The sequence below is a fragment of the Onychostruthus taczanowskii genome, unplaced genomic scaffold, assembly GCF_017590055.1.
Source record: "Onychostruthus taczanowskii isolate IOZ18803 unplaced genomic scaffold, ASM1759005v1 scaffold88, whole genome shotgun sequence".
Classification (NCBI taxonomy): Eukaryota; Metazoa; Chordata; class Aves; order Passeriformes; family Passeridae; genus Onychostruthus; species Onychostruthus taczanowskii.
Genome location: NW_024506773.1, coordinates 852026 through 878388, shown reverse-complemented (window position 1 = coordinate 878388; position 26363 = coordinate 852026). Strand labels below are relative to the sequence as shown.

The window sequence follows — 26363 nt, the reverse complement described above, 5'->3', positions numbered from 1 at the left end:
ACCTTAACTTTTGTAAATGCTAACAAGGAGAAACCATGCCAGTTTTTTTCAATAATATGTTAAAATTGCTTTCTACAGCATGAGGGCTAAGAAGAATAATGAAAAGGGTAGGATGACTTTCCCTTAAAGAGGCTGGTCCTAGGGAGCTGTCAGTGCTAGAGACATGGGAAGGACAGGAGTGGAAAAGGACTGAATGCTGCTGCTTTTCAGCCTCTCTCTACAGTCCAGAAAGGTTATTTTCCTTAGACTGTTAATACCAGTTCCCACTTAGAAATAGGGATTACTGCTAAACTGTTCTTGATTGCTAAACAATTGCTACTAATCAGAGTTACAGGTGAGTTGCTTATCTTTATGGGTTCTTTGCTGTGCTTCATTCTGTCTGCCTTGCCTATCCAATTTTGTATTTTCTTGAGTCATTATGAAGCACTGCTTTCCACTTCAGCATTAGGCAGTTGTTTATTTGTATCACACTAAAGAACTTGTTTCTCAACACCTGGTGATTACATCTCAGGACATGGATTCATCTGGATGTCACTGGCTTTGGAGTATACAAAGGTGAAAATGCATTGAAAAGTATCATCACATTGGAACTTTTAAAACCAGTCATTAGTACTTGTGTCCTGGATGCTGTTTTCCAGAGAGATGTCAAATCCAGTGTGTAATCAGGTTTTGCAGTGTTAAGAGCATCAGGTTAAAGAGGGGAGCGGTGAGCTCTGCGAGTGGAAGGATAAACCAGTCATGAAAAATACTATGTTTCTGGAGTTCTAGTTAGTGTTTCAAACTGGCTGCGTGACACTAGTTGGCTTGCCTACAGTCACAGAAAACATCACTTTCCCTGTGAACTGTATAAAATATAAGAGTAGCAGTAAAACTGGAAAATGGTAACATTTTCTACATATTAAACATAAATGAGGTGAACTCAGGTAATGCATGAAAACACAGCTGCTACTATACAATTCTTCTCTGAACTGGCTGTAAATGCAGGCAGCTTCAAGAAGCTCTATGTAAGTTTTTAAAAATTAGGAACAAATTTTGTAGACATTTCCAGTTGATGCAGCTGCTAAATTTCAAATACAGACCTCAAAAATATATTTTTACAACCAACTTATATCTTTGAAATCTCTGTTGCAATGCAATTCCACTTCAATAGTTTGCCTAACTTCATCCATCCCCAGGCAGAGCTCTGTGCACTCCAGCTTCTCTCTTAAAGAAACGCAACTCATTTTCCCCACCTTGCTAACCTGTTCTTCCTAAAAAGCCTGCATCCCCTCATTGCAACACAGTCATGTTTCTGTGATCCCAACAAGATTGTAGCTCTGCAACTGCACACAGATCTCTTTTTCTCCCAAGGTGCATGCATTTTCCAGGAGTTTATTTTGCATCAAAGTTTGAAAGCTAAACACAAGTTTAACCTTTGAATAGGAAAACTAACGCAACTTCCATGAGGAAAGGTAGTCATCATCATATGTTTGCCTGCATGAAAAGTGGAAAGATGAATCATAGTGTCTGTTGAATTTGATGGTTTTGTGTGTGCATTTTAGCAATTAGTGAGGGTTAGTGGTGCCTTGGCTACTTCAGTTGGCTCTTTATAGCTTACACTGATTTGATTAATCTAAGAACCAGTGACTCCATTGATAAGACAACCAAAAGAGAAATGTCTGGACAACAGCTAGCAAAACCCATTTGTAAAATGAGATCTATTTTTCCTGGATAACCTTCTACTCATGGAAAAGTGTCCTAATAAGATTATTAAAGGTCCCTAATAAGATTATTAGACTGAGAAAGTCATACATACTTTGCTGTGTTCCATATTGGATAAGAAATAGAGTACTTATGAAGGTAATTAGCCATTGATATAACTTAATGTACAGTTGCGAGGAATTCTTTTCTTGAACTCTTCAGATTAAACTGAGTATTGTTTTTAAGACATCTTAAAAATCAGGCAAAATTTAGGGCACTGATGCAGAAAACAGTGAATGAGATTATCTGAGTATAGAGTTCTACATGAAGATTACAATGATCATTTCTTGTCTTTAAAATCTATTCATTGTATAATTTGGAGAGGATATGAGACAGATATACTTATGAAGTTTTTGCTTTATTCATGTTGATATGCGAATGTGTTTTAGTACTGTTTAAAAAAAATATAACCTCTGAAACTGTGAAGTTGAAGCCAGCCCTTTTGCTGCTAGTGGGGGAGAGTTCTTTGATTTCAGGGATTGCAATCCAAAAGCCAAGAAAGTTGGAAGCTCAGGCAGTGTTTATTTGTCAAATGGCTTAAAGGAGATCTTTTACATCAGACATTTTTGCCTGACATAAAAACTATAGTAGTGTTTAAAGATCAAAATTAGAATCTTGTGCTTATCATAATAAATTCTTCAGGGGTGTTCAGAAAAAAACTCCCTATCCACACTTTCCTCCTTTAGGAAATACCTGACTTGGGATTCGTTTTTAAATTTTTAGAAAACAGCCAGGCACCAACAAATTTAAAGAAACCAAAGAAATTTATATCTTAGTATTTGGAAGGATTAATCTGTTTGAAGTTACATAATGTGTTTGCTTCAGGTAGTGCAGATGAGAAATTCTCAAGATACCTCAGGATCATGTAATTTTTTGGTTTTTTTCATTTATATCTTCAATTTAATTACTTTCACTCGATTCTGTTTTCAAATACATTTATATTCCAGTAGCTGTGCACTGTTAAGTCAAGATTTGTTTCAGAAACAGTGAATAGTTGAGGTAGCAAGGCATGAATATCATGAAATATGCATAGTTTCAGTCCTCAATTTAAACCAAAATTAGCTTCCTGTATTGGAAGGGGTTTCCTGAAAGTATTAGGGCAATAACATCACTAGGCATATCAGAATTAATCTGGTCTCTGAATCAAATGCTTACAGAAATTGTGAGAGTTGGAAGTCATTGGTCCATTTTTTTTGCTACTAGGTTCATCTTCATATTAAATAGCTGTATAAGCCAGACCCAGGAGTATGTATTCTTCTGGAGTAAAGGAGTTATTTCTATTCATTTAGTCATCTTATGCTATAAAGGAAAAATCTGGGAGTTACACAACCGTTGGTTGGGATTCACTTGAGAATTTTAGGAGGGGCGGAAGTACTCTTTTGCATGTCACAAGAACTGGAGACATATTTTGAGAGAGACATCAGAAATTGGGTTTGCTTGGCGGTGCTTTTAAGTGAACTTACTACATAAAACAAAAGAGAAAATGGGCAGGTTTATTTGTTTTTTTATCATTCCCTCAAACTGAAAATCAAATGCCTGATAATAATATAACATATTGTCTTATAAATATTAGCAGTATCTAGGTAAGATTAAATTACTCTTCATGTTGAATTTCTATTGCTTTTGCTGGTCAAGATGGTAATTGTAGAATAGTAATATTTATGGCTAAAAATGATGGGAGGTGGCAGCGCTGTCTATTGTTGTGACCCATGAAATTTAAATGTCTAATAGAAAGAAGACTTGGTAGCATCATGCCCTTTCAGAAGCTGTGAAATGGCAGGCTTTTCATCCCTGAGGTACATGTGTGTTTGTGGATGTATGAATGCCTTCTTTCTTTTATGTCAGGAAACACTGGAAGTGAGTTACTACCTTAATACAGGAACATGCTTTCTTTACAGGAGAAGGTAGAAAAGAAAAAGCAGTCCTCAGTAGAACCTCTGGATATGATTCACAAGAGGCAGATGTAGATGTACCAGGTTTTGTGTAGAGCAAGAGCTGAGAGTACTATCTACAGGTTAAAGTGAAGAACTGGGAACAAAGACTTTTATTTTGTTCCTTTATTAATTTGCTCAAAGTCATGCATTGAGTTAAAAAATCATCTCACATTCTCAGTTAGTCACCTTTAAAATGCAGGAAAATAGTTCTTAATAATAAATAAAATGCTCTCCACATTCACATGATCTCATCAGAGTTTCTGATATTTCCTTGTTAAAAGATGAGCCTATCAAAGGGCCAGGTATCATTCCTCATGAGATCAGTATTTAATAATGTAAGTCCTGGGTGGAAGCAGACTTGATCTCCGTGAGTGCTCCAGGGATCTTCATAAATCTTTGGCATAAATCCACTGATTTTTTTTTTCATTTTTTGCATACCTCAAGACATTCAGAGATGGCATTAGGACCCTGTTTCAGTCACTCAACAAACACTGAGCAGGAATCTCTGCTTTTTTGAAATAATTCTAATCTTGCTTAGGAGTAGAAAAGAAGGACCAATACAAAAGTCTGGGGAGATGGAGTGATGAGCAAATACAAAACAGGGGAACAGTTCAACTTTAGAAACAAGGTCTCCTGGCTACAAGTGAAGTGTTTTGCCCATAAACTGCTCTGTGACAGTAAGAGCACCATAAACCAAGTTTAAATTTCCAACCAGGAAATCAAAGGGTCATGATTTGTCCAGAACAGTAGTTCTAGAGAGGAAAGAAAAAAAAAAGAAAAAAAAAAATAAAGGCAGGGAAAAAAAGGGGCTAAGAAAAGGAGAATAAAGGGACACTTCCAATTAATCCCAGGTCTTTCAATCAGAGGGTCTGTACTGCTTCATCGTATTCTTCAAATAGCTGCTGCATCTCTGCCCCTAGTGTACTGTAAGCAGAGGAATGTCATTGCCATCTGGGTGATTTCTGGCTTTATGACATGGTAAAAATCATTTATGGCCACCCCAATGCTAGAGGTTAGGACTTTACAGTGATAAAATATCCATGCACTGAGTCACATCTGGAGCAAGCAGCTTTGAAAAGACTTCTGAGCTGGCTAAAGAGTACTCAGCACTTTATAGTGGTTTGGTCTGTTGTGCCGAAGGAGTAATTCTCAGGATTCAGGAGAAGCTGGCTCTGTGTGTAATTTTAGAGTGAAATGTATGCCTTTGTTTCCTTTGTATCTCTGACTATCAATAGAAATTAAGGATTAAGCCAGCAATGCTTGTTTTTATGGAGCAATGCATTCTACAGATGTTTGGGGTACTCTGGGGACTGGGAGTTTTCCTGTTCTTGAAACAAAGCAAAACTAGAAAGTTCTTACAAACCTCAATCCAAACTGGGTCTTTGCTGCAATAGTAATTGTCATTTAAAATTTAAAGTACAGATTTTATATTGAACATGTCAAGAATGATCTTAGATTTGAAAGAAGCTCTGTTAAGACCTGAGAAGAATGCCAAGAGCAGTATTCAATTAGGGAACACAGAAATCCATTTGTTATCAATGCCTTAAAATGAGTGCATGTTAACAAATGACCTTGAAGTTGACTAATCTGCTCTGTTGCACTTCAGACATTTAGGGAGGAATTACTAATGCTATAACACCCATTCTCTTTTTTGTTTTTTGGTTTGCTTTTTTTTTTTTCATAGCCTGGAAAATGTTGGGGAAGAGCAGGTATAGTCCCTTGCAGCTGACTTCAAATTGCAGTACATTGCCTAATGGGACTGAACACAAAAAATACCCATAGATAAATTATTCAGATTAGTTTTTGCCATCTCTAAAATGTTCTTTTAGTAAACTTATTAATGATTGTTGGAGCATAAACATATTCTGGGTGTTTATTGCTTGGTTTTCTTTCCTAGTCTCTTTCTTCAGTAGACTCTGCTGTCTTTCTATAAATATGTGAATGCCAGAAGTTCTGACTTTTAACAATTTGCATTCAAATGGACACTTTTATTTTCAGAACAGATGATTCTATTCTTCAAATCTGTTTAAATTTAGTGTTAGTGAAGCCAGAAGCTTGTGAATGGAGGGACTTTATGTATTGTAGAATATGATGAAAAGTAAAACTTGAGAATATAAATACATTCATCTTTATTTTTCCTAGTTGTTCTGGTAAGATTTGTTTTTAAATCTAATTGTATTCCAAGAGTGGTTTCATTTTACAAATGGACTCTTTTCATCTTTTCATTTAAAAATGTTCTGTGCTACAGTTGTTTTCATGGAAAATGCTGTCAAGAGCAAGGAGCTGTGTTCTAAAACTGTGATCAAGTCTGCTTATTACAGCTGATAACTGAGAATATTTAATACATTTACTTTTTAGGGTCAAGAGGTGAATACCCTATGCCTCTTCTGACAAGGATAAACTGTAAAGCAAAACCTGCAGAACCAGTTGCAAAGCCATCCTCATGAAGGGTTGAGCATCAGTTAATTGCTGGTTGATTGAAAGTTGGACTAGATAAGGTTGCCAGTCAGCCCAGCAAATTCTATCATTTAAGACAAGAGGGTTAATCCTTGTTAAAAAATTGGAGCTCTGAGCTGTCACAGAATCCGTTTTGTTCTGCTGCCAGAAATAACTTGCTCAAGCATGTGGATAATGTGTATAGTGGTACCTCCAAAGCTGCTCTTGGATACACTTATATTCAGAGAAACTCAAATCTCCTTCGAGTAATAGTTCATACAAAAATCACACTCTTGGGTATGCACACTCCCCTCCATACTACTGGCCTTATTTAGGTATCAGCCTGGGCTCCACTCTTGCAAAATTATGGAGGAAAAATCTTGTAATGCTTTGAGTTAGTTGTGTTAAATAAAAAAGGAGATAAATTGCTGTCTCTTGCATACAGACTTAAAAAAAAAAAAAAGTTTTAGTTGGTATACCTGAAAATATAGTGAATGTCAGTTATAGAGAAATGTAGAGAATTCTGATTTTTGAGCAAGGGAAGAAAGATCTATTTTTGATAACAGATAAAATGAAAATACATCAGGCATTAGTGTTAAAAGATAGTCAAAACCCTGGTGGAAATTGTATAAGCTGTACAGAAATATCTTGCATACTGATCCCCAATAAATGAACAGAATAATGTCTGATCATGCAGCAGGTAGAGTAGATTCAAGGTTACAGTGTCTTAAAATTAATGGAAATTAATCAAGGTCCACTGGGGTTGTGTTTTGATGCTTTTCTACCTGTGTGGGACATTCCACATGAGCAAGTCTAGAGGCTATTGGCAAATGGGTTTTGGTGTCTCTGCAGAAGCCTGGACCAGTATCAGCACATCCTTCAGCTCTGACTCATTAACTCAGCTATGAAATAGGGAGTGTTTCAACTGAAATATGCACTAAGATACTGAGATGGTTTGTGATACCAGCATCTTCTGTATGCTGTGGGCATTGCCTTTACTTGCAAATATTTTCCATTCTTCTTATCTTTTTGTAAGCATTTGTGTACATATCAGCACCTCAGGAAAGATTAGCACTGCAAGGATATGAGTAGAAGAGTGAACTTTAGAGAGATGAGAGAAGAGAGCAGTAGAGTAGATAAAGGACTGGACAACAACTCTAGCACACCACCAAAATACCTGTATGTTGCAATACAGTCTGAACATGGAAACATTCAGCATAAAAATACATCTGTCCTGCACTAGTTCTTTTGGGCTCAAATAGGGACATGTGTGTGTACTGTACAATGAAGTTATGGAAGTGGGCTAAGGAAGACACACATTCGGCTTCTATTGGCTTTGGAGCTATGGCCTTGTTTTTTTCCTCTGAGTACCAAGGAATATTAAACTGACTACGAAATAAAAAGGGTCCAGCAAATAATGGTTGAGAAAGAATACAGCTGAACGTGTTTCACTCTAGAGAGTGAAAAAAAAAGACCAAGACTGACCAATGACTATTGCAGTGGGCACACAGCATTGAAGATCCTGTAGAAATTATGTTGTGGCTTCTTTCAGGATTTTGAAACTAACCTGGTGAATGAGGGGAACTGCAATTCCATGCAAGCTTGTCAGTTTTGTTATCTTTTTACTGTTACTTAGGTATTTTTTTTTATTGTCACAACACAGAAATAGATGGGGCCTGTGCTTGTTGAATAGGGACCCAGATCACCTTTGGTACAAATTCAGGATGTTCTATTGACTTAATTGGTAACATATTAAGCACTAGATGCCTAAGCAATTATACCCTCTCCATGTATTGTCCTGAATTCTTGCATTATAACTAGTGTTTTACATAATGCATCACTTCTCCATGGTAATTGCAAGCAGGGACATCACCACAGCTGAATCTAATGTTTTCAGCAACCTGGTATTGTTCCAACAGCCTGTGAAATGGATGGAACAACAGAGAGATTCTTATTGTTGCTTGGTCAGTAACCACATCTTCCATAGACTGGGATATAATCCATTTTTATCCCTTTTGCTTTAAAAACAAAATCCCAAACCAAACAAAAAACCACTTTTTACTGTGTAAATATTGTTTGAGCAACTATTACTCTGGTACCAGCATTGGCAATAGTTGGAAATTATTACTGCTTACTGTATGTGAAGCAACTTTGAGGTGCCCACACAGTGATCAAAATATTTAGATTATTTAAAATAATAGCAGTAAGATCAGAAATTAAATTAATCCTGTAGCAATAAATTATTCTTGGTCTAAGAATAATTCTTGGTTTATTCTTGAAGTAACTCTTGAGGGATATCCCACCTGCACAGAGTGCTTAACTCTTAAACTGCCTGGCTTTCCCTGGTAGTTAAGAAACTCCATCTGGAATAAGTTTGTTTCTTTTGAAGTAAAGCTGAGTGAGGAGTTGAAGATACTCACATCACGTGACTAATGGGGATGTGTAGATAAGATGTTTTGTATCGCAGAGTACACATGTGCATGCAGTTTGGTCTTCATTTTCTCCAGTGTTTTGATCTCTGTGTAAAAAGTATCTGTCAAATTAAAAAAAAAAAAAAAAAAAAGAATAGAAGCAATAAAAAACATATATATCTTCCCCTTCATTTATTCATTGTAAATGTTTTGCACAAATTAGAGTGACTATCTAAGTGAAAGGAAATGTTGGAATTTGCAGCTTGAGACTGGATGAACCTGTTGGTGTGGAGAAACCTAATAGGATGCCAGTGAAGAAGACTGATAAGGATCAGCAGGTTAGAAAAGCTATATTTTTAGAGTGCTTGATGTATGAAGCAATGACAGAGGGAGTAACAATGGTAGTGGATAAAAGGCTGTGCCTTTGGACTTCCCCTTTTTCTTCAGCATAAAAAAGAAACTGCTATGTGGGGGTAGCTCAAAATATTTTCTATGAGACTGGTAGGATTTTAGGTCAGCTTTTGTTCTTATGGGGTTTTTTTAAGCTTTTGAGTGGGTAGTGATAGATTGATTGATTGATTGGTGGATTGTTTCTGCAATTGGTGTGTGTTACAAGTCCAATGACATCCATTGTTCAGTGGTGGGCATCCAGCTGTGGACCAGAGCAGTGCCTGTGGCTGTCATTCCCTCTGCACAGAAGTGAAGCTACTCTACAAAGGCTTGGAATCATAGGGTCATTATGCACCAATGCAACAGAACTTTGAATATCTTTCTTTGTCAGTAGGATTTTTGCCTTGGTGTTGCGAGGAACTAAACAGGTTAGGGACAGACATATTTGAAAAAAGGCAAAAATTGGAAGGGAAGGAGAAAAAAGGGCACAAGGACAAAGATGGGAAGGGAATGAAAATGTTTTACATACTAAAGCTGAGAAGGACAAAAGTCTCTGGAAGAAACCTAGCTAATGACTCCAGTGGAGCAACTGTTGTTCTGTAACAATAAAAAGAAAGAATGAAAGAAAGAAAGAGAAAAAGAAAGAAAGAAAGAAAGAAAGAAAGAAAGAAAGAAAGAAAGAAAGAAAGAAAGAAAGAAAGAAAGAAAGAAAGAAAGAAAGAAAGAAAGAAAGAAAGAAAGAAAGAAAGAAAGAAAGAAAGAAAGAAAGAAAGAAAGAAAGAAAGAAAGAAAGAAAAGAAAGAAAGACTTTGCTGTTTTCCTCTGCAAGTTCCAGCAGTATCCATGGCAGGATTGATGTTTTCTAATTTTGTAAGCTGCAGCAGGGGTGTTAAATATTGATGACAGATCAGATTGGAATCATGCACATAAAGGTATTTTGAGTAGTCAGGCTGTCCCAAAAAGACATCTGAAAAGAGTCAGTAAAGAATTCAGTGCCTTTTTTTTTCTTTTTTGCTAAAACATCATCTGTGAGGTTTGACAACAAACGGTTGTAATTAATGAAGTGACAGATGTGGATGTCAATATCTCGTCTTTCAGATGCATTCAATTGTGAAAAAAAAAAGAAAACTGTGCATAAGGTGATTTTGGGGTGGTTTTGTACAGGAGGGAATTGTATGAGGAGCATGCATGGATTGCTGTGATTTTTAGCTCTCAGAAGGAATTCTCAGGATGGAGAAGAATCCATTTTGAGGAGTTAACATTCCTAGCAAGTGAGTTACTGGACCAGCACCTACTCTGCAAGCAGCAGTCTGCCCTCTGATTGGCACCAAGGGGCCAACATTAATCCATTGTTTGAAGCTTTGCAGCAAAGCAATGAAAGGAGTTGTACAAGCTGTGGTTCTGCCTCTCATCTTGTGAAGGGGTTACTGCTCTCCGATTTCCGTTCAGAGTCACAGTGTTCCAGCTTGAACAGCACTTTCTGACAAAGACAGGAGCTGGAACTGTACTACACTGTCATTTGGCTTAGTGAGATACTTAAGCTTCTGCTGGCTTCAACAAATAGGAATTAAATGGACAAATCCCTCCTCATTTCATTACTCCCTCTTCTCTGCCCCACAGTGAAAGTAATCGGGAAGAGCATTCATGATCATGTTTACTGTAATGACCCTCTCCTCTGGGGATACTCTTGTGGCATTTTAATGTCAATTTAGTATTGATTTATGATTCTAATGGATATGCTCTAGCTCTTGTTCATTAAGCGACCACATGCAGGGTTCTTGTATTTTGTGTGTTCCCTGTAAAAACCTGAGATTTAATGAATGCCTTCATTAAATCTCAGCATTAAAGAAAGTGTTTCAAGGTAGAGCAATATTCCAACAGCACATAGCAAATATGCAGGAGGGTCCCAAGGTCACAAACTCCTTTCAGAGGTTAATTAAGTCTGAAAGAAAGGTATTCTGTTGTAATTAAATAGTAATGAATGAGAGGCCAGGAATACTTGGTGCATAATGCACTACCATGAGGCAAAGCCAAAATCATCTGCAAATTTATTGTTTTATTTCGTATTCTATTATAAAATACCCCTGGGTGTCAGTGTAATTTTTATTCTCCAACTTGCCTATGACAGAATGGGGATTAAGTGGTCAGCACTGTCATGCATATGTGATCGTAATACAACACAGTAGGGGTTTCAAGATCTCTAATAGCATTCCCAGTATGCTGAAGAGGGCTTTCATCAGGAGTGTGATGCCTCCCCCATTCTGCAGGATCACATTTTTAGTCATAGGGGAAAGTGCTTCCTTTGCCATGCTCACACTGGAAAAGCCATGGCAAGTTTTACCTTCTTTTAGTAGTGCCAGCAGAAATACAATCATGTTCATGACCCTGTTTAAGGGCTCATCAAAATTTCCCTTTTAGTTCTTGTGGTTCTGGGATTTAATATTTCAGCCTGTTCAAATGCATTAGGCTGGATCATGACACAGGACCATACACAAGTTGTCAATCCAAGTGTACTTTCTCTTTGTTTTCCCCAACCTTCCTTGAAAATTAGCCAATTCTGACATTCACACACTGACTTATTCCACTCTGTTATCTCCGAAGAGTTAATTATTTTAATCTCTAAACATACTATAGGAATCTAGAGACCAAAACATGAGTTACCAGTAGGTTGTAGCTTTAATTCCATACTTCTGTGTTTAAAAAGTAATTTTAATTATTTTATTTTCTCATCTGAAAGCTGCATTTGCAAACTGTTTTTCCCACATTGTAAAAGACAGAAGTGGGGAAAACTGCTCCTACATACTCCACCTCCTTGGAGCTCTTCCATGCACCACCATCAGCCAGGAGCACAACTGAAAAGAAGTGACCCTTTTATTCCACAACTTGGCCTCTGGAAAAGCTGCATTGGCTCATGAATGCTGCAGCCTGCCTTTCTTGGGCCTTAGACCTTATTGTGACCCCATGGCTTGGAACAAAGATATTCTCCGCCTCCCTCTCTGTCATGGACACACCTATCTAGGTAAGGAAGGTGGTGTTTTTTAGAATTAGGGAGCTACATAGCCTGAAACACTTCAGATGGGATCCCAAAAAACTGTTGCTATGTGAAGTGCACCTGAAGTTCATTGCTACCTAGAGAGAGTGGGTGTGCTGTGCTTCCTAGAGTACATGGAGCTGGATTTGAAGGTGAGAATGGTCCAAAATCTTGGTGCCTTTTTATCAGCATGTAAGTCCAAATTCTGTGTTATTACCAGCTGGCTGGGTGTAGCTGGTAATAACATGGCTTGTTTTGCATTGGAACTCAACAGGTATTTAATGGGATTTAGGCAATGGCTTTGCTTACAATGAAGTAGAGTCTTCTGTTAATCTTCAGGAGGACTTTCCATTTCTCTCCAAGAGCAATTACAAAAGTAATCTCAGTGGCAGATTTTCTGCCAGAAAAATATGTATCTCTTACCTCATTATCAGGCAGATAGGTCTAATCCTAACTTTACACTTTTTTCAAAAACTTACCAACCTGAGAATTGATGTCCTGCTGGTATTAAAATGTGTGGAAAGAATTATCTAGTAGTGAATTTTATACTGAAGAAATGGGCCACACTGTCATTCAGATGAATTATATCTTCTGTTGAATGACATCTCTAATGATGGTTACACTCCATGTCACCTGTGGTAGTCTTCAGGCTACTCCCAGAGCATCTCAATATACACTAATTCAAAGTGTCTGATTGACAGCTCACCTATGTCCAGTCTTTTCCAAAACATTTCCAATGCTGCATCCATTCAGGGTTCTCCTCCCCCTTCTTTAATGCACATGGTGCAGATGGCAGCAGGGATATTAGACCTCTGAATGTCTTCCCTAAGGAACAATTACTATAACTGTATGTAAAGGGAATGGCTTTTAATAAGAGTTCATCATGGCACTTGTATTATTTATAGGTAGATCTGTGTCCTTAAGATCTAGTTCTCATCCTATAAGAAAAGTTAATTAATGTGTTGAAATCTAATAAAAGATTAAGTCAAAGTGATTATGGCAATAATAGAACTTAGTAGAATAGCAGTTAAGGGTTATATAATTTTTAAATCACAATAAATTGTGAAGTTCATATGGGGGTATTATTACTTTTTTTTTTATAATAAGCAGGGCACCAACAGCATCAGAGTTAACATTAAATGATTTTCAGCTACTCTACTTGATAAAAAATTACTTGTTCAGAGGCCAGGACAGGGATTTTTTTGGAATATGTGTTACTTATCCAGAATGAGTATTTTCTGTCTGAGTGCTTTTAGCCCACATAGACAAAGAGAAGGAAAGGAGGAAGATTGAAGAGGTGCATGTACATTTGTAATGTTTCTAATGCCTCAATCCAGTGCACAGGGTTTTTTCCTGTGATTGCCACTTACAAATAAGCACAAATCTATACATTGACCTGCATCTCATATCTGTCAGGTAGGTAGTTATCTCAATGCTTTCATTTGTGCTCTGAAGTAGCAGTAAACTAAGTGCTGCAGACACAAACAGGAAGACTGCCTCAGGTTCTCTTCAAACTTTCCCTCCACAGTATGATTTCCTTGCTTTAGATGAAACATTAATAAGGACAGCCAGCTTAAGTAACAGGCAGTAGGAACTTGGTAGGTAGATCTAGCCACAGCCTGCGTATTAAAAGCCTAATAGCAGCAGTAGCACAAACCTTTCTCCACTGAAAATTTGCTGTAGCACCCCAGTCTGACTGGTGGGTGGGGAGAGATGGACAGGCACACACATTTGTTTCTTGGACACAGTTAAGACTCATATGTGAAGCTGGCAATGTTCTGGAAACAAGCACAGCAAGCACTGCCATTATAACTACTACCAGTCTCTGAGCTGTTTTAAATCTAGTTCAGATTTATATACACTTCAGTCAACCAAGTTCTCAATGTCGCCTTGGAGACCCTTCACAGTGCCCTTTAGATTTCTCTTGGTCATGCTTAAAGGTATTTTGGTTTTTTTTTTTAATTTTTTTGTTTTTGTGTGTGTGTGGTTTGTGTTTAGTTGGTGGTGGTTGGTTTTTTTCCTTAGCAAAGATTATGTAGAAAATATTGCTCTGTTTTGAATGTATTAAAATATAACAAAATAACTTCACATCCTCTTCTGCTCTACCAATTCTGAATACAATGATGAATTTCCTTCTGAGCTTGAGTTTTGCATTGGTCTGCTTGCATGTTCTGACACACCAGCTGTGTTTCCAGCTGCATTGCATGTAGCTGTGCTGGTTTCACATGGAGCTGACACAGAGCTTCCCTCTCCCTGGAGAGGAGAGATGCTGGTTATGTGTGCCAGGCAGGGCTGTATATGTGCACGTTTGAAGGACTGGGACCTAGTGAGGATTTTAGCACATCCTTGCAGTTTCTGGTGCTTGTCAATGATAGCTATATTTAAGGCCTCACAGTGGTAGAAATATAATGTGATCTGAAGGAAGGATTACTTGCAGACTTTGACCTCTTGCAGAATTTTGCTGCCTTGATGTATTTATCATCCTTGGAATTGTTCAAGACCAGTCTAGGTGGGACTTGGAGCAACCTAATGTCATGGAAGGTGTCCCTTCCCGTGGCAGCGGGATTGGAACCAGATGATCATTAAGGTTCTATCCAATGCAAATCAGTCTCTGATTCTGGGAATTGCTGTTAGCTTTTTCTCCTGAGTTAGGACTGCCAAGTCTGTACCAAACATAAAAACCAGCACAGACTCCTGTGATTATGAAAGCCATTTTATGTTGAGCTGAGGATCAGTATTTCCTTGGTAAAATTAGTTTAATAAGCAGAAGGTGACATTTTAGTAGGTGAAATGAGAGTACCGTGTGTCCACAGTAGCCACCTCTCAGGTATGACAGGTCTGAAAGGATATGATTTTCTTCATCCTTTTGATATTTATCACCTGTAGGCTAAATTGTGAAATAATTAATATAAACCAGATCCTCAGCTTTTGTAAGTTACCTTGGCTTGATTAGCTGCTGATCAGTTGTTCCAGCTGAAGATGGGAAAAGATTGTATCTTCTGAATATCTCTATGACAGCTGGTGCTTTCGAGTGGTGAAGGAAGCTCTGAGAAGTAAGAAGGACTTCAGCTTTTGACATGATATTTTGGCCAGTTCAAAATTTCAGGGTTTTTCCCTAAGGATTATTTCTCACCTTTACCTGAATACCATGTCTGTGTAATTCCACTGTCTTCTTTTCATATTAGCCATCGAGGGAGCTTCCCTCTGGTGTTGGGGGTGGTAATGGCTAACTTCTAAAACAGGCTTTTTGTCAGGAGGCATTGGAAGCTGTGCTGCGTGCCAGGAGGAGCAACCTGACTGCCACTAAGCTAATGGAGAACTTTAGCAGCTAGAATAGCATTTCCTTGTACTTGGGAGTCTTTGGGAAAGCAAACAGTGCATATAGTAGCCAGGGTGACACTGCAGCAGGTTTCCTTACATTGCTGTATTTCATTGCAAGTAGTAGGTTTGTTCTCTAATGAGCAGTGAAAAGAAGTAAAAATTTAGGTTTGTCAACCAAGTCACTGTCAACCAGACATAACCAGACATTTTTTTGCATCTATTAAGGTGCAGAGCATAGGTATGAACTCACCTGTTTGGTATAGCTGTTTAAATGTTTTACAGAAGAAAATGTCAAGAGGGCTGATTTTTCCCAAGATGAACACATTTTGTCAGTCCCTCATTCTTTATCCCTTATAAAAAGTTTAACAAATAAAACCCTGGTATAAAAACTATTTCAATTGAGTACATTGGGCTGTGATCAGAAGGCAGATTTATTGATACATGAGAGTAGCAGCTTTATTTTGTTTCTTAATTTCATCCATATGTCAAGTAACTATAAAAGGTGGTTTTATTCTTTAATTAGAACTTCATCAGAGGCATTTTAATTGCAGCTGTGCTCGTGAAAACAGTCGTTTGAAACACTTTTAATCTTGTAAAAGAGAGAACTGCTTGTGTGCATTCATAACTAAACCTGCTGACTTTGCTAACTAAAATATGGCACTGGTACCTTGACTCTGCAGAGGCAGTGACAGAGCCAGAAGAGCAAAGCAAGGAATAAAGTGAGAAGGATCTCTGCCAGCTGCAGGAGCTTTACAGAGATGTGATGCTCCAGCCCACTGAAGACAGAAACCCTGGTATACTAAACACTTTTCCACCAATTCCTTCAGAGCTCTAAGCCTACCTTTCATATTTTCAATTAGTACAAACCTTAAAAGAATTTCTATTAAACTTCGCAATACCTTGTTGTCTAAATCACAAGTTCCAGAAAATGAAATACAGTCATCCATTGTACAGCTAAATTGCAGAGAAATGGCAGAATTCTCCCTTGAGTTTATCTGATGAAAGGGAGGGTGCTTTTTGGTAGAGGTTACTCCGCATCAAATAGAACCCAGCTCTCATTTTGTATGCGATTTATCTTCTGCAGTCTCTCTAATTAATGCTGCAGTGCTGTGCTAGGCAAGAGATGCAGGTACCTTTTGAAATGCTAATGTTCTGCTGGAATATCCTGGTTGTCTGTCAGCTCTGGAGAAGCTGCAGCAGAGGTCAGCAGCAAAATGTTTAAAACTTCTGCCTCCCAGTGACTTACCCAGTTTCAGTCATACAGAGACAACAGACTTCAAGCAGCTGTGTGCTCCTCTGTGTCTTTTCTCCATTCCTTGCCACGTGGGCTTACACCCCCTAAAAACATGAAGTGATAAGTTTTGTTCCTCTGTGTAGTCTGCGTGTTTTCAGGATCCCCAGTGCATTATTTCTCTGCAAATTTTTATAAACCTTATCAGTGTAAGGGCTTGAAACTTGAAGGAATTATGGTAATATGTTTAAGGTACTCAAGCACATCTTCACCAAAAATAAAAATGGTTTGTTCAGTGGCTGCTCTACAGGCAATCAGAGCCTAGGATAAAGAAGCATGTTCAATAACTGTATAGAATCAACTTTGCCTTTCAATAATTGTGTTGTAATCAGATGTTCTGGTTTTCTCCTGAAGACTTTTCTTATGAGTAGGTGTTCTTAAAACAAATTTTTATATGACAATACATTTTTCATGGCGTCCTACTTATAGCTAAGTGTAGAGGTGTTTCTTTTGTGGCCACAAAACAATATCCATCTATAAAGTGATGTGTTTGTGAAAATCAGAAAAGAAAATGCAGACCCCAAAGAGAAAAAGCATAATATAACTTTTGAAAACCTGCAGATTTCCTCTTGTCTGCTTGAAACAAGTTGCTCAGTAGTGGGATAAATCTCTTCTCATTGTAGTCATGACGCATTGTGTGGAAAGGGCTCTGGAGGATTTCTCCTGCAAGCTACTTACTTCAGTTTCTAGCCCTGAAGAGGCAAAGGGCTTCTTCAAGCTCAACCTCCCCTGTAAAGATGTTCTTCCCTGCTTTTCTAAGTATGTAAACAGATGCTAAACTCCGAGCAGGTACTTCAGGTACTCAGGTGAAAGTAAATAAAGTAATAGAAGCAGGGAAATCCCAGTGAATGTCTTTCACGTGTAACTTCTTACTGTTTGATTGTGCTCGACTTTTAAGTGTTCTTAGTGGTGTGAAAGTTCACAGAAAGGACACCTACAGTTTAAATACTAGTCATTCAAACTGACTTTTGAAATTGTATAGTTCAGTTTTCAAGCTGCACTGTAGATGTTGTTAGTAACTCTCTGATTAGGTGGAAAATTATAATAAGCGTGTTTCTAGCATTTATGGGAAAGAAGAGGAATTGTTTATCTTGTCTTGGAAAAGTCTGTTGCCTTGTAGCAGCAACATCTAAATTGGGTGGCACTCCATGAAGCCCTAAGCCTGCTGTGGCTTCTAGAGCCATCTTTTTGAGGGCCATCTTTACTTTCTATATCTGTTTGTGTACTTTGTTTCTGCTCTAAGTTTACCACATTTTAGGTCACATCCTTTTGATTCTTCATGCGCAGTATAAAATGTTAATAAATAATTTACATTTCTTTAATGTAATGGATGCTTTTTCTCAATTTTTTGATCAAATTCTGCCATCTGTTGCTTTGAAATGAAGAGGGAAAACTGTTTTGAGGGTCTTGTCAGCCTCTATCTTCTCAGTGAGTCAGATACCCTCACCTGTCAGAGGCTGCAGTGCTTATCTTCTCTCCCCTTTCCTCTGGCTTTCAGTCCTAGAAGACTGGAGTCTGGCACTTCCAGACAAGTATTTATGCTTTGCTTGCATATAAAATCATGTGCTTGTATGTGACTCGTACTGAGGCACTGGAATTTTTTTTGCCCCTCTGTTAATGTGCATCCCTCAGCCATGCTGCTCTATGCAAGGATGAAAACTCACAGCTTAGCTCCCTTTTTTAAATTCCTTTTGCCAAGGATCCAACAGCAAGGCATGGTGCTTGAGCCTGTGCAATGCTGAGTTGTGCTGAATAGCTTCAGCTTTAATTTGCTCTAAGATCATGTATTGCCATCAGCTATCCTTTATTTTAAGAAATACTTCAGTCTATGAGTAATATAAACAAAACCACAGATACTTAGCTGCAGTCCCTGGGAGTTGCTTGTTCTTAGCATACTGAGTTTTTCATTAAGTACATGTACTTACCTGAACACAGGAGGATGTTCAGCGCCATGGCAAACAAGTGAGTAATTCCTAAATCTCATAGCATGACTTATTTTCATATTGTCTCAATTGCAACTGGAGAAAAAATTCAAATATTGACTATTAAAAAGAAAACTGTAACCGTTGTAGCTATCATTAACTCTCATCTTTGTCACTGAGGGACAATGTTTTGAGGCAGGGTGAAAGCTTCTTTGAATTTGCAATGATAATGGGAGAAAGTTGGCTCTGCCCTCTGGAAGATGCCCCCCTGTGTGTGCTTTGCATAGCAGTTTGAGCTGAAGGTAATATGCTCTTCAATTTATTTTAGATACCTTTCTATTATTTGCAAGGTGACACTGCATACAAGACAAGCATAAATTAATGCATTGTTGCCTTCATATCTTTATACACTTTTGTCTTTAAATCGTAAGGTTTGCAAATGAGATAATAGTTATATGCTCTTTAACACTAAGTTCTTTAAAAAGTAAGGAAAAAAGAGGCTGCTTTTCAAGACTGCCTAGTATTCCAAGTACTTTTTACCACATAACTATCTGAGTGCAATATGCAGGTATGCTAACAGCCTGTGCAAAGGGTTTGGGTTATCTGTGTATAGCTTAATTTATGCATATACTTGCTTTCTTCGTTAAATTGATGTTTACATGTACCTCCTCCTTTTTTTCTTTTTTTTTTTTTTTTCTTGAGTCTTATTAAATCACATCTGGATTTACTATTCGGGAATTGTTTTGTGTAAGCAATTGCATAATGAACATTAGGGTTTATTAAGGCCTTTGAAGAAAGCGTGGGAAATAGTTGGGGGTTTTTGTTGATGTTGTTATTCTCTCAATTCATACAGAACTAGCACATCACTGTCAGCACCACCCTACTACAAACATTGTATAGTGATAAGGGAGGTTTTGGGGATCAAAACAGCAGTGGTGGGAACCATGGAGTCAGAAAAAGTAAGCTTACTGTCTTCAAGAGGGTCTTGTTTGGGAATTAGGGGGTGGACAAGCTAATGACTGGGGTTTAGCTGTTTTTTAAAGCCTCATGGTAATGCTAAGTTATGGAATCATTTGTGTCATCTGTTCAAGATAGATCAAACCAAAATTCTTTTCTATGGTCAGTTTGAATTCATTAATTTTATTGGTATTTTAGTGCTGGGCTTCTGAGCTGCAGGTGTGACCCTTTCTTGTGGTAACCTTGCAGGTAATGCATGAAAGTATTTATAGGTTGAATAGACATTAACTCTGAATATATCTCGCTATCTGACATTTCTCCTTTTACCCAGGAACTCACCTCTGTGCAGCTACTTGGAGCATCCAAATATGCTGCTCTGAGACAATATATAAAAGGCGCCTGCTCATGCTGTGCATGTCTCTGAGAGTTAAAAAGGCACTTTGATGTTCACAGCAGATAACAGTATACTTTTGACAGATTTAAACAGACTTAACACTTTTCTAATGAGAACAGCCCTCACTTACTCTTTCTGTCAAGATGTCAGGAGGGCAAGCTGAAAGTGCACCTTAACAGTTAGCAAATATAGAGTTGAGAGAATTAACTTTTGTTCGTGGGGTTTTGGTTTTTTTTTTTTGTAAACTGTAATTTTAATGCTTATCCTGAAGTACCGCTAGAGAGTTTTATCTTCTGTATTCCCAAGTACTAGATGCTTACAAAAGTCAGAGCTGACTTCGCTTCACGTTCAGTCTGCAGCATTTTAGCCTCACTGATTTTTATTCCACAGGGATGTAGCTTGTGTGTGCCTATTAGTCCAGGATAAAATACACCCATTTTCAAATTTATTTTTAGTAGTGAAGAAAAAACATAGGGAACCCACTCTGTGCCCTCAGATGATATGGCTGGGGGACACATGGTTTGTCTGCATGGGATTATTTCCTGTGCTGTAGCTGAAGGAATCAAAGGGTGTGCAGATACTGCCTTTAAATGCTCATGTCTCTGATGTTAACATTTGTTTTAAAAAGGTTAATTGCATGCAATTATGTGCTAAAGGAGCTGTATCACAAGAAAAGTCAATACTACTAGGAAACTGTAACTTTGAATTAATGATAGAGCTGAGCAGTTATGCCCAAGCATTTTATTTAAGAAGACAGCATGGGTTTTTTAGTATAAACTGCTACAGTGTGATGGTTTTGTGTGGGTTTTTTGGGGTTTTCTTTTTCTTTTTCATAACTGTGTGAAAACGCATATTTAACATTTCACGCTGAATTCTTAAAGTGAGTGAATAAAGAAGCAAATATTCTGATGTTTTAAATTTAGCACTAGTGTTAAATATGTTAAATGTTCATGTTCATTAGTGCTGAATATTTTAAAACAATATTGCTGTGTCTATTAGATATATTACTTGAAGGGAAAAGGCACAGTTGTGCTTGTTCACAGAGCCTCAGAGTGTAATAGCTTTTATTCATTTTGTAATCTGTCTATGACAAGAATCAATTGCCACTTCATGGTACTGGTAACTAAAAATTTATTGGGGTAAATGGGAACTATGTCAAACTTGCTGGAATCTCTTTTTTTCCCTTGTTTTCCAGCCGAGGGTCCTGGGAGTTCATAAAACTGTTCAGTCAACATTCGCCTTTATCCAATTTGTATAAATTGTCTAGCTGGCATCCATCCCAAACTGTTGAGAAATAGTGATGTTTTTCCTTCCTAAGCTAGCTAAACTTTTAAAGGTTTCATGTGGAAACTATGGGGGCTTTAAAAGAAGTAAAAGAAGTTAGATAAAAGATAAGCAGTCTGGTATGGAAGTGCCTTTGGATCCTTATCTGAAAGTAATCCTGGCCCTCAGGACTCCATACTCAGATGGATGCAGTAGGATTCTAAAATACCCTGATGAGGAAAAAAAAAAGGCAAGTCCAAAGAAAACAGAAAGCACACACCTAAATCCAAACAAAATAAATCCCTCAACACACAGAAAAGCCAAAAGACATTGAAAAGAGTAATAAAAACTCCAGTTGGCCCAAAACCTCTGAAGATTTTTTTGTTGCCCAGTGCCTGGTGTTATGCTTCTTGACAGCTCTAGAAAAGACTTCATAGACTAGGCTGATCTTACATGAATTTTGTACTTTCAGTCCCATTAGGATTAAGGATTTGGCTCACTCCTGATAAATGTCAATATAAAGCAGCAGAGAATCAAGCCAGCTGAGCTGGTCATGACCTTATATGCATAGTGATAATTAATAGCTAATGAGACTGATAAAATATGGTTCTGAAATGCAGTAGACTGCATCATCAGGACTGTTTAGAAATTAAAATTTTAAATTGCACTAGGAATTAAAGACATATTTTGCCATCATGGGCAAAAAGTTAAATTCCTTCACTAAAGGATGTGTGTCAGATATGTTACTGAAATATGTCATATTCAATACAGTTATGCATCAGAATAAGAATTATTCATTAATTTTAGTTCAGAGGGCAGGAAAACCTGGGTTAGACTAATATAGTACCTGGTTTTAATCTGTACTTTAAATAAGGGCAGCTGTTTTAACTTTTATGGAGAGGCTTTTCTTGTTACTTTTCTCCTGACATCATTTCTTCCACTCAAATAGAAGTAAGCTTGATGTGTGATTCTCCCAAACCTGTTCTCCTGCACCAGAGTCTGTACTCAGGAGTAAGTACAAATCTATATGAAAGTAAACCAGTGAAACGCAATTATTACAAAATATTGTTGAGTTACTTTAGTATGAAGGTTTTTTTTCCATATAACTCTCAACTATTTCCCCTACTTCTATATCAATGCTAACCTCTGAGGTTAGTCAGTCAAGAAGAATTCCTCACACAATGAGCCTTGTTCACTTGTGTTAGTTGGAAAGAGACTCAAGTCTGCTCACCTGGACCAAGCAATTTGTTCCACAGAACTCAAAAAGGATTGTGTCAAATGCAGCCTTTGACTCTGTACTGAATGTTGGCTTACTTTTGTGTTGTAGCTGAGACAGAGACAATACAAAGCAACACACTCCATCTTCAGAAGGCTTCAAACCTGTTTTTATTACAGCATGGATGCTTTTTATACATTCTTACAAAACTCAAAAGTTTGCACTTTACTAATTGGTCATGAGACACAAAAAAGTGCTTATTGGCATAGGCAGTTGCAGGTTTCTCTTATTTATCCTTCTTTCTTTCTTGGTTTCTTTGTCAATGACCTTGGTAGAGAGTTCTTTCAGGGGTAAACATGAATCTTCTTATCAAACATCTCTGGCTCACAGAAGTCACTGTAAAACCTCTTCCACACTTTTGCTGGTTTGCATAGTCAGTGAGCTACAAAGAGCAGCCATCCTCCTTCTGAAGATAAAGCAGACATATTTTTTCATGTTTGTGAAAGCAGACAGGGGAGTTGAGATTTACTAATTTTTTTTTAATTCATCAGGCATGTCTTTCTGGGTTTTCCTTGCTTCTGGTGTTTCTAAAAGGGAAGGAGAAAAGAAGAAGGAATTCTTCTCTTCATGATCATTAATGGGAGGCTTAGACATCTTGAAATTTTGAAGTCTCCAGTCACAATTCCTTATTCCCTTAGTCACTTCTGGTTTTGGGTTGCTCCAAGTGAGTGATTTAGAGAGGATATGTTGATAATGGACATAGAGCTTCCTGGCAGAGGAGACATGTTCATGAAGCACAGACAGGAGCCCCAGCAGAGCCCATGGAAGATGCCACTGAAATGCCTGTTCCTTCTGCTTGAAAAAATTCAAACTAGCTTTTGATTGTAAATTGCTTCACTTTGGATGAGAACAAAAGCTGTGAATGAGCACTTGATTCTTAGAAGACAGTTGTTTGGTTTTTTTGGCTAATTCTTCTCCCAGTTATATCTCTTGAAGCATTCAGGAGAAATAGTTGATTATTTAAAAGCACTGCGATTTGTAGCTGCTGTAGAGAGGGGGGAAAAAAAAGAAAAAGAAAAACACTTTTGGATTTATATATGGCATTATAGTAAGATAATCAGCTTTTTCATCCCAGTGGATGTCTTATGTCATACCAAGCTAGCATTTCATAACAACTGGCTGCTGTTTTTCCTGCCCAGCCTCCTGGAACACCTCTGGGGCTTGCATTCAGGGCCACCACTGAAATGCCTAGAGTGAGTTTAATTTTTATGGCTCTATTTCAATCAGGAAAAAAATAATTATAAAATAACAAATTGAAAGAGAATACCTGCAAGTTTTTAGGCTTGTTGTATTCAGTAAATATTTTATTAGGGAACTTATGGAAAGGTGAAAACCAACTATTTAAATTTTAACTTTTGAAAATGTGGTATTTTTTGTACATTGGAATGGTCAGTCTTTACAATGAAGGAGCATACCTAATTTTCTGTTTAGTTTTGAACCATACTGATGGAGGCATATGAAACAGAGCACTGAAGCATTTGTATTTCTCCTACTTGATTCCTGTGTCCTCAGTCAAACCCAGTGCAGCAGGAGCTGCCCTTCTCACTGCAATGACTGTTGGACCATCACTTCTGGAGGGATTATTTTTAGAACATATCCTTTTATAACAACCTTAGTAATGGTGGAGAGCAGGGAATTTGAAATGCCATAGTTGCACTTGACTTGCACATAACTCACAGCACTTGTACTTACCAGCTTCTACTGGAGCAGCTTTCAGTTTTCAAAGAAAATGGTTGCCAGTGACCACATGTCTCCTTTGGAATCTCTGCACGGACACAGTACATGAGATTTTTGTAAGTTTTACTGATATGAGGAGTTTCTAGACCCTGCAGCATTCTTCTGAAATCATGTGGCACAAAAAATATGTCCCAATATACTCTGCTCAATTCCTTGTAACACAATTTAAGCTGGAAACTAATTTGCTAATGAACTGTCATCCCTGTTGTAAAGTATGGTAGCCGTGGAGTTAACTAAAATCACAGCTTTACTTTCAAAACTCCGTGCAGCCTTATCTATTGAAACAGTGGAAACACTCTCTCACCTGTCAGCTGCTTCTTAAAACTCAAGAAATTGTGCAAAATGGAAAGCTGTGTTGAGTGTTTTGGGGGGCATTGATATTTTTTGAAAAGATATTCTTACAATGTTCTTTCTATAGCACAGGGGAAGTTTCCTTAGGAATTTGACACGAATTTATATAATAAATATTTTTAAGCATTCTGCAATTAAAAAGCTACATGTGGCAAGATAAGATAAATATCACAAAATTATTTCTATGTGCTTTGCAGCAATATTACTGTACAAATGACAGTTAGCAGTTGAAATTAAGTTCATGTGAGTTAAAAATCACTGGGCATTTGGCTTCCATATTTTGGGAATATTGTTAATAATAGAGAAGAGTAGAAACAAGATGACATCACTAACAACTAAAATACAAATCCTTGAAACATTTATGGCATACCAGCTGTCCAAGAAGCATCATCATCTTCTGACAAATGATATCTTCTGAAGTTTGATATACAGCACTCAGATATGCTATTTCAAACACTTTGCTGACTGAATGATACATTTGAAAGATATTTGAAAGTTGTCTTTCTAGGACCAGACAAATACAAGTCTTACTGAGCTGGAGAGATATATAAGCATCTAAGCAATATGCAGCTCCCTCAGCAAAGGGACAACAGATTTACCAGTTTTACATTTTGTTTGTTACCTTTTTTTGTATCACCTCACACCAGCTTGCCTTAACATGCTTTTAAAGAACTCATATTCCTTTAAGAAGATTAATGCTTGTACCTCAAAGTACTCTTGAGAAAATAAATATTAAATATAGTAAGCTGGATTAATTTTTCATTTCACTGCTCATTGCTTTCCTTTCAGCTTCTTGCCTGATTACATCAGTGGTGATTTTGATTCCATTCAGCCTGAAGTCAAGGAGTACTACAAGGTCAAGGTAAATTAAATCCCTTTGAGTTTTTCTGTGATAGAGCATTGTAAGATCCAAACCATTAGTGCTCCAGCTGGTCATGAAGTGATTCTGGCTTCATTGCTTCCTTTGAGGCTTCAGTTGTAAACACCTGAGAAGCTCAGAAGTTGTGCTTTGTGGTACTGTACTAAAATAAACACAGGAAGTGCAATACTGCCAGAATTCTGGGTGAGTTTTCATAGTATCAGGTGATGAAATAGATGATATGGTGGTAGAGATTACAGCATCTAGAAACTAGGATAAAACTTCCTGAAAAATCTGTGACTTCTTTTGCATGGTGAAATACAGAGAAATAAATATAAACTTACTATAATTCCCACCTGGTGGGTATCCACATACTTTCTAGAGAGAGTTTCTTGGTGTGCTACTTGTAGGATATGACTTTACCTTTTTAGAGGAAAGCTGTAGATGGAGAAGTCTGTCTCCTCACCCACTGAAGCATTGAATTACAGTCAGCTACTTCTGCTACACTGGTGGAGTGACCTCATTAATGAGTTATTGGATAAATTCCTGCTTGTGTTAATTTATTTCCAGTGAGCAGCATAAATGTAAACTCACTTTTCTTAGGTCTTAGGGCTCAAAGTTCTGCTTTTAACTGACTCTTTGGTATTTAACACTTCACCTGCCTACTTGTTTAGGCTTTTGTGATAAGCACAGTTCTTCACCCTAGCATCCTGGACAGCAGGCTTCTGCAAATTCAGAGATTGCCTTGACAAGCCAGCTTACTGTTGCAGCAGGCTGCACTTGCAAGAGGAGTGTTTGACCCTTCTGAAGTAGTTGACTTAGTCTGCTGCTAATTCATGTATAGGAATGAAATTTGCCTAAAATCTTTCCTGATGGACTTGGGATCAAATGGTTAGAATAAAAGGTTTCAAACTGTGAGGGGAGGGCTGGAGGAGTGTGTAGAGCAGGGTTATATTCTCTCTCTGGGCCCTGTGGGGTTTTATTTCCATATTCTACCCCAATTTTTAGGATGGAGAAGTGTGTGGTGGCTGTTCATCTGTAGGAGAACAT

General features: G+C 37.7%; 1 protein-coding gene across 2 annotated transcripts in view; it reads left to right on the top strand.

The window, feature by feature from the left end:
- The window catches only part of TPK1 (thiamin pyrophosphokinase 1), a 304971-nt gene that overhangs the window by 121341 nt on the left and 157267 nt on the right, over positions 1-26363 (top strand). For both annotated transcript variants that reach the window (XM_041425230.1, XM_041425229.1), the window contains one exon: positions 25244-25316. In XM_041425230.1, the coding sequence (XP_041281164.1) occupies positions 25244-25316 (73 nt within the window). The remainder of the gene's footprint in view (positions 1-25243; positions 25317-26363) is intronic.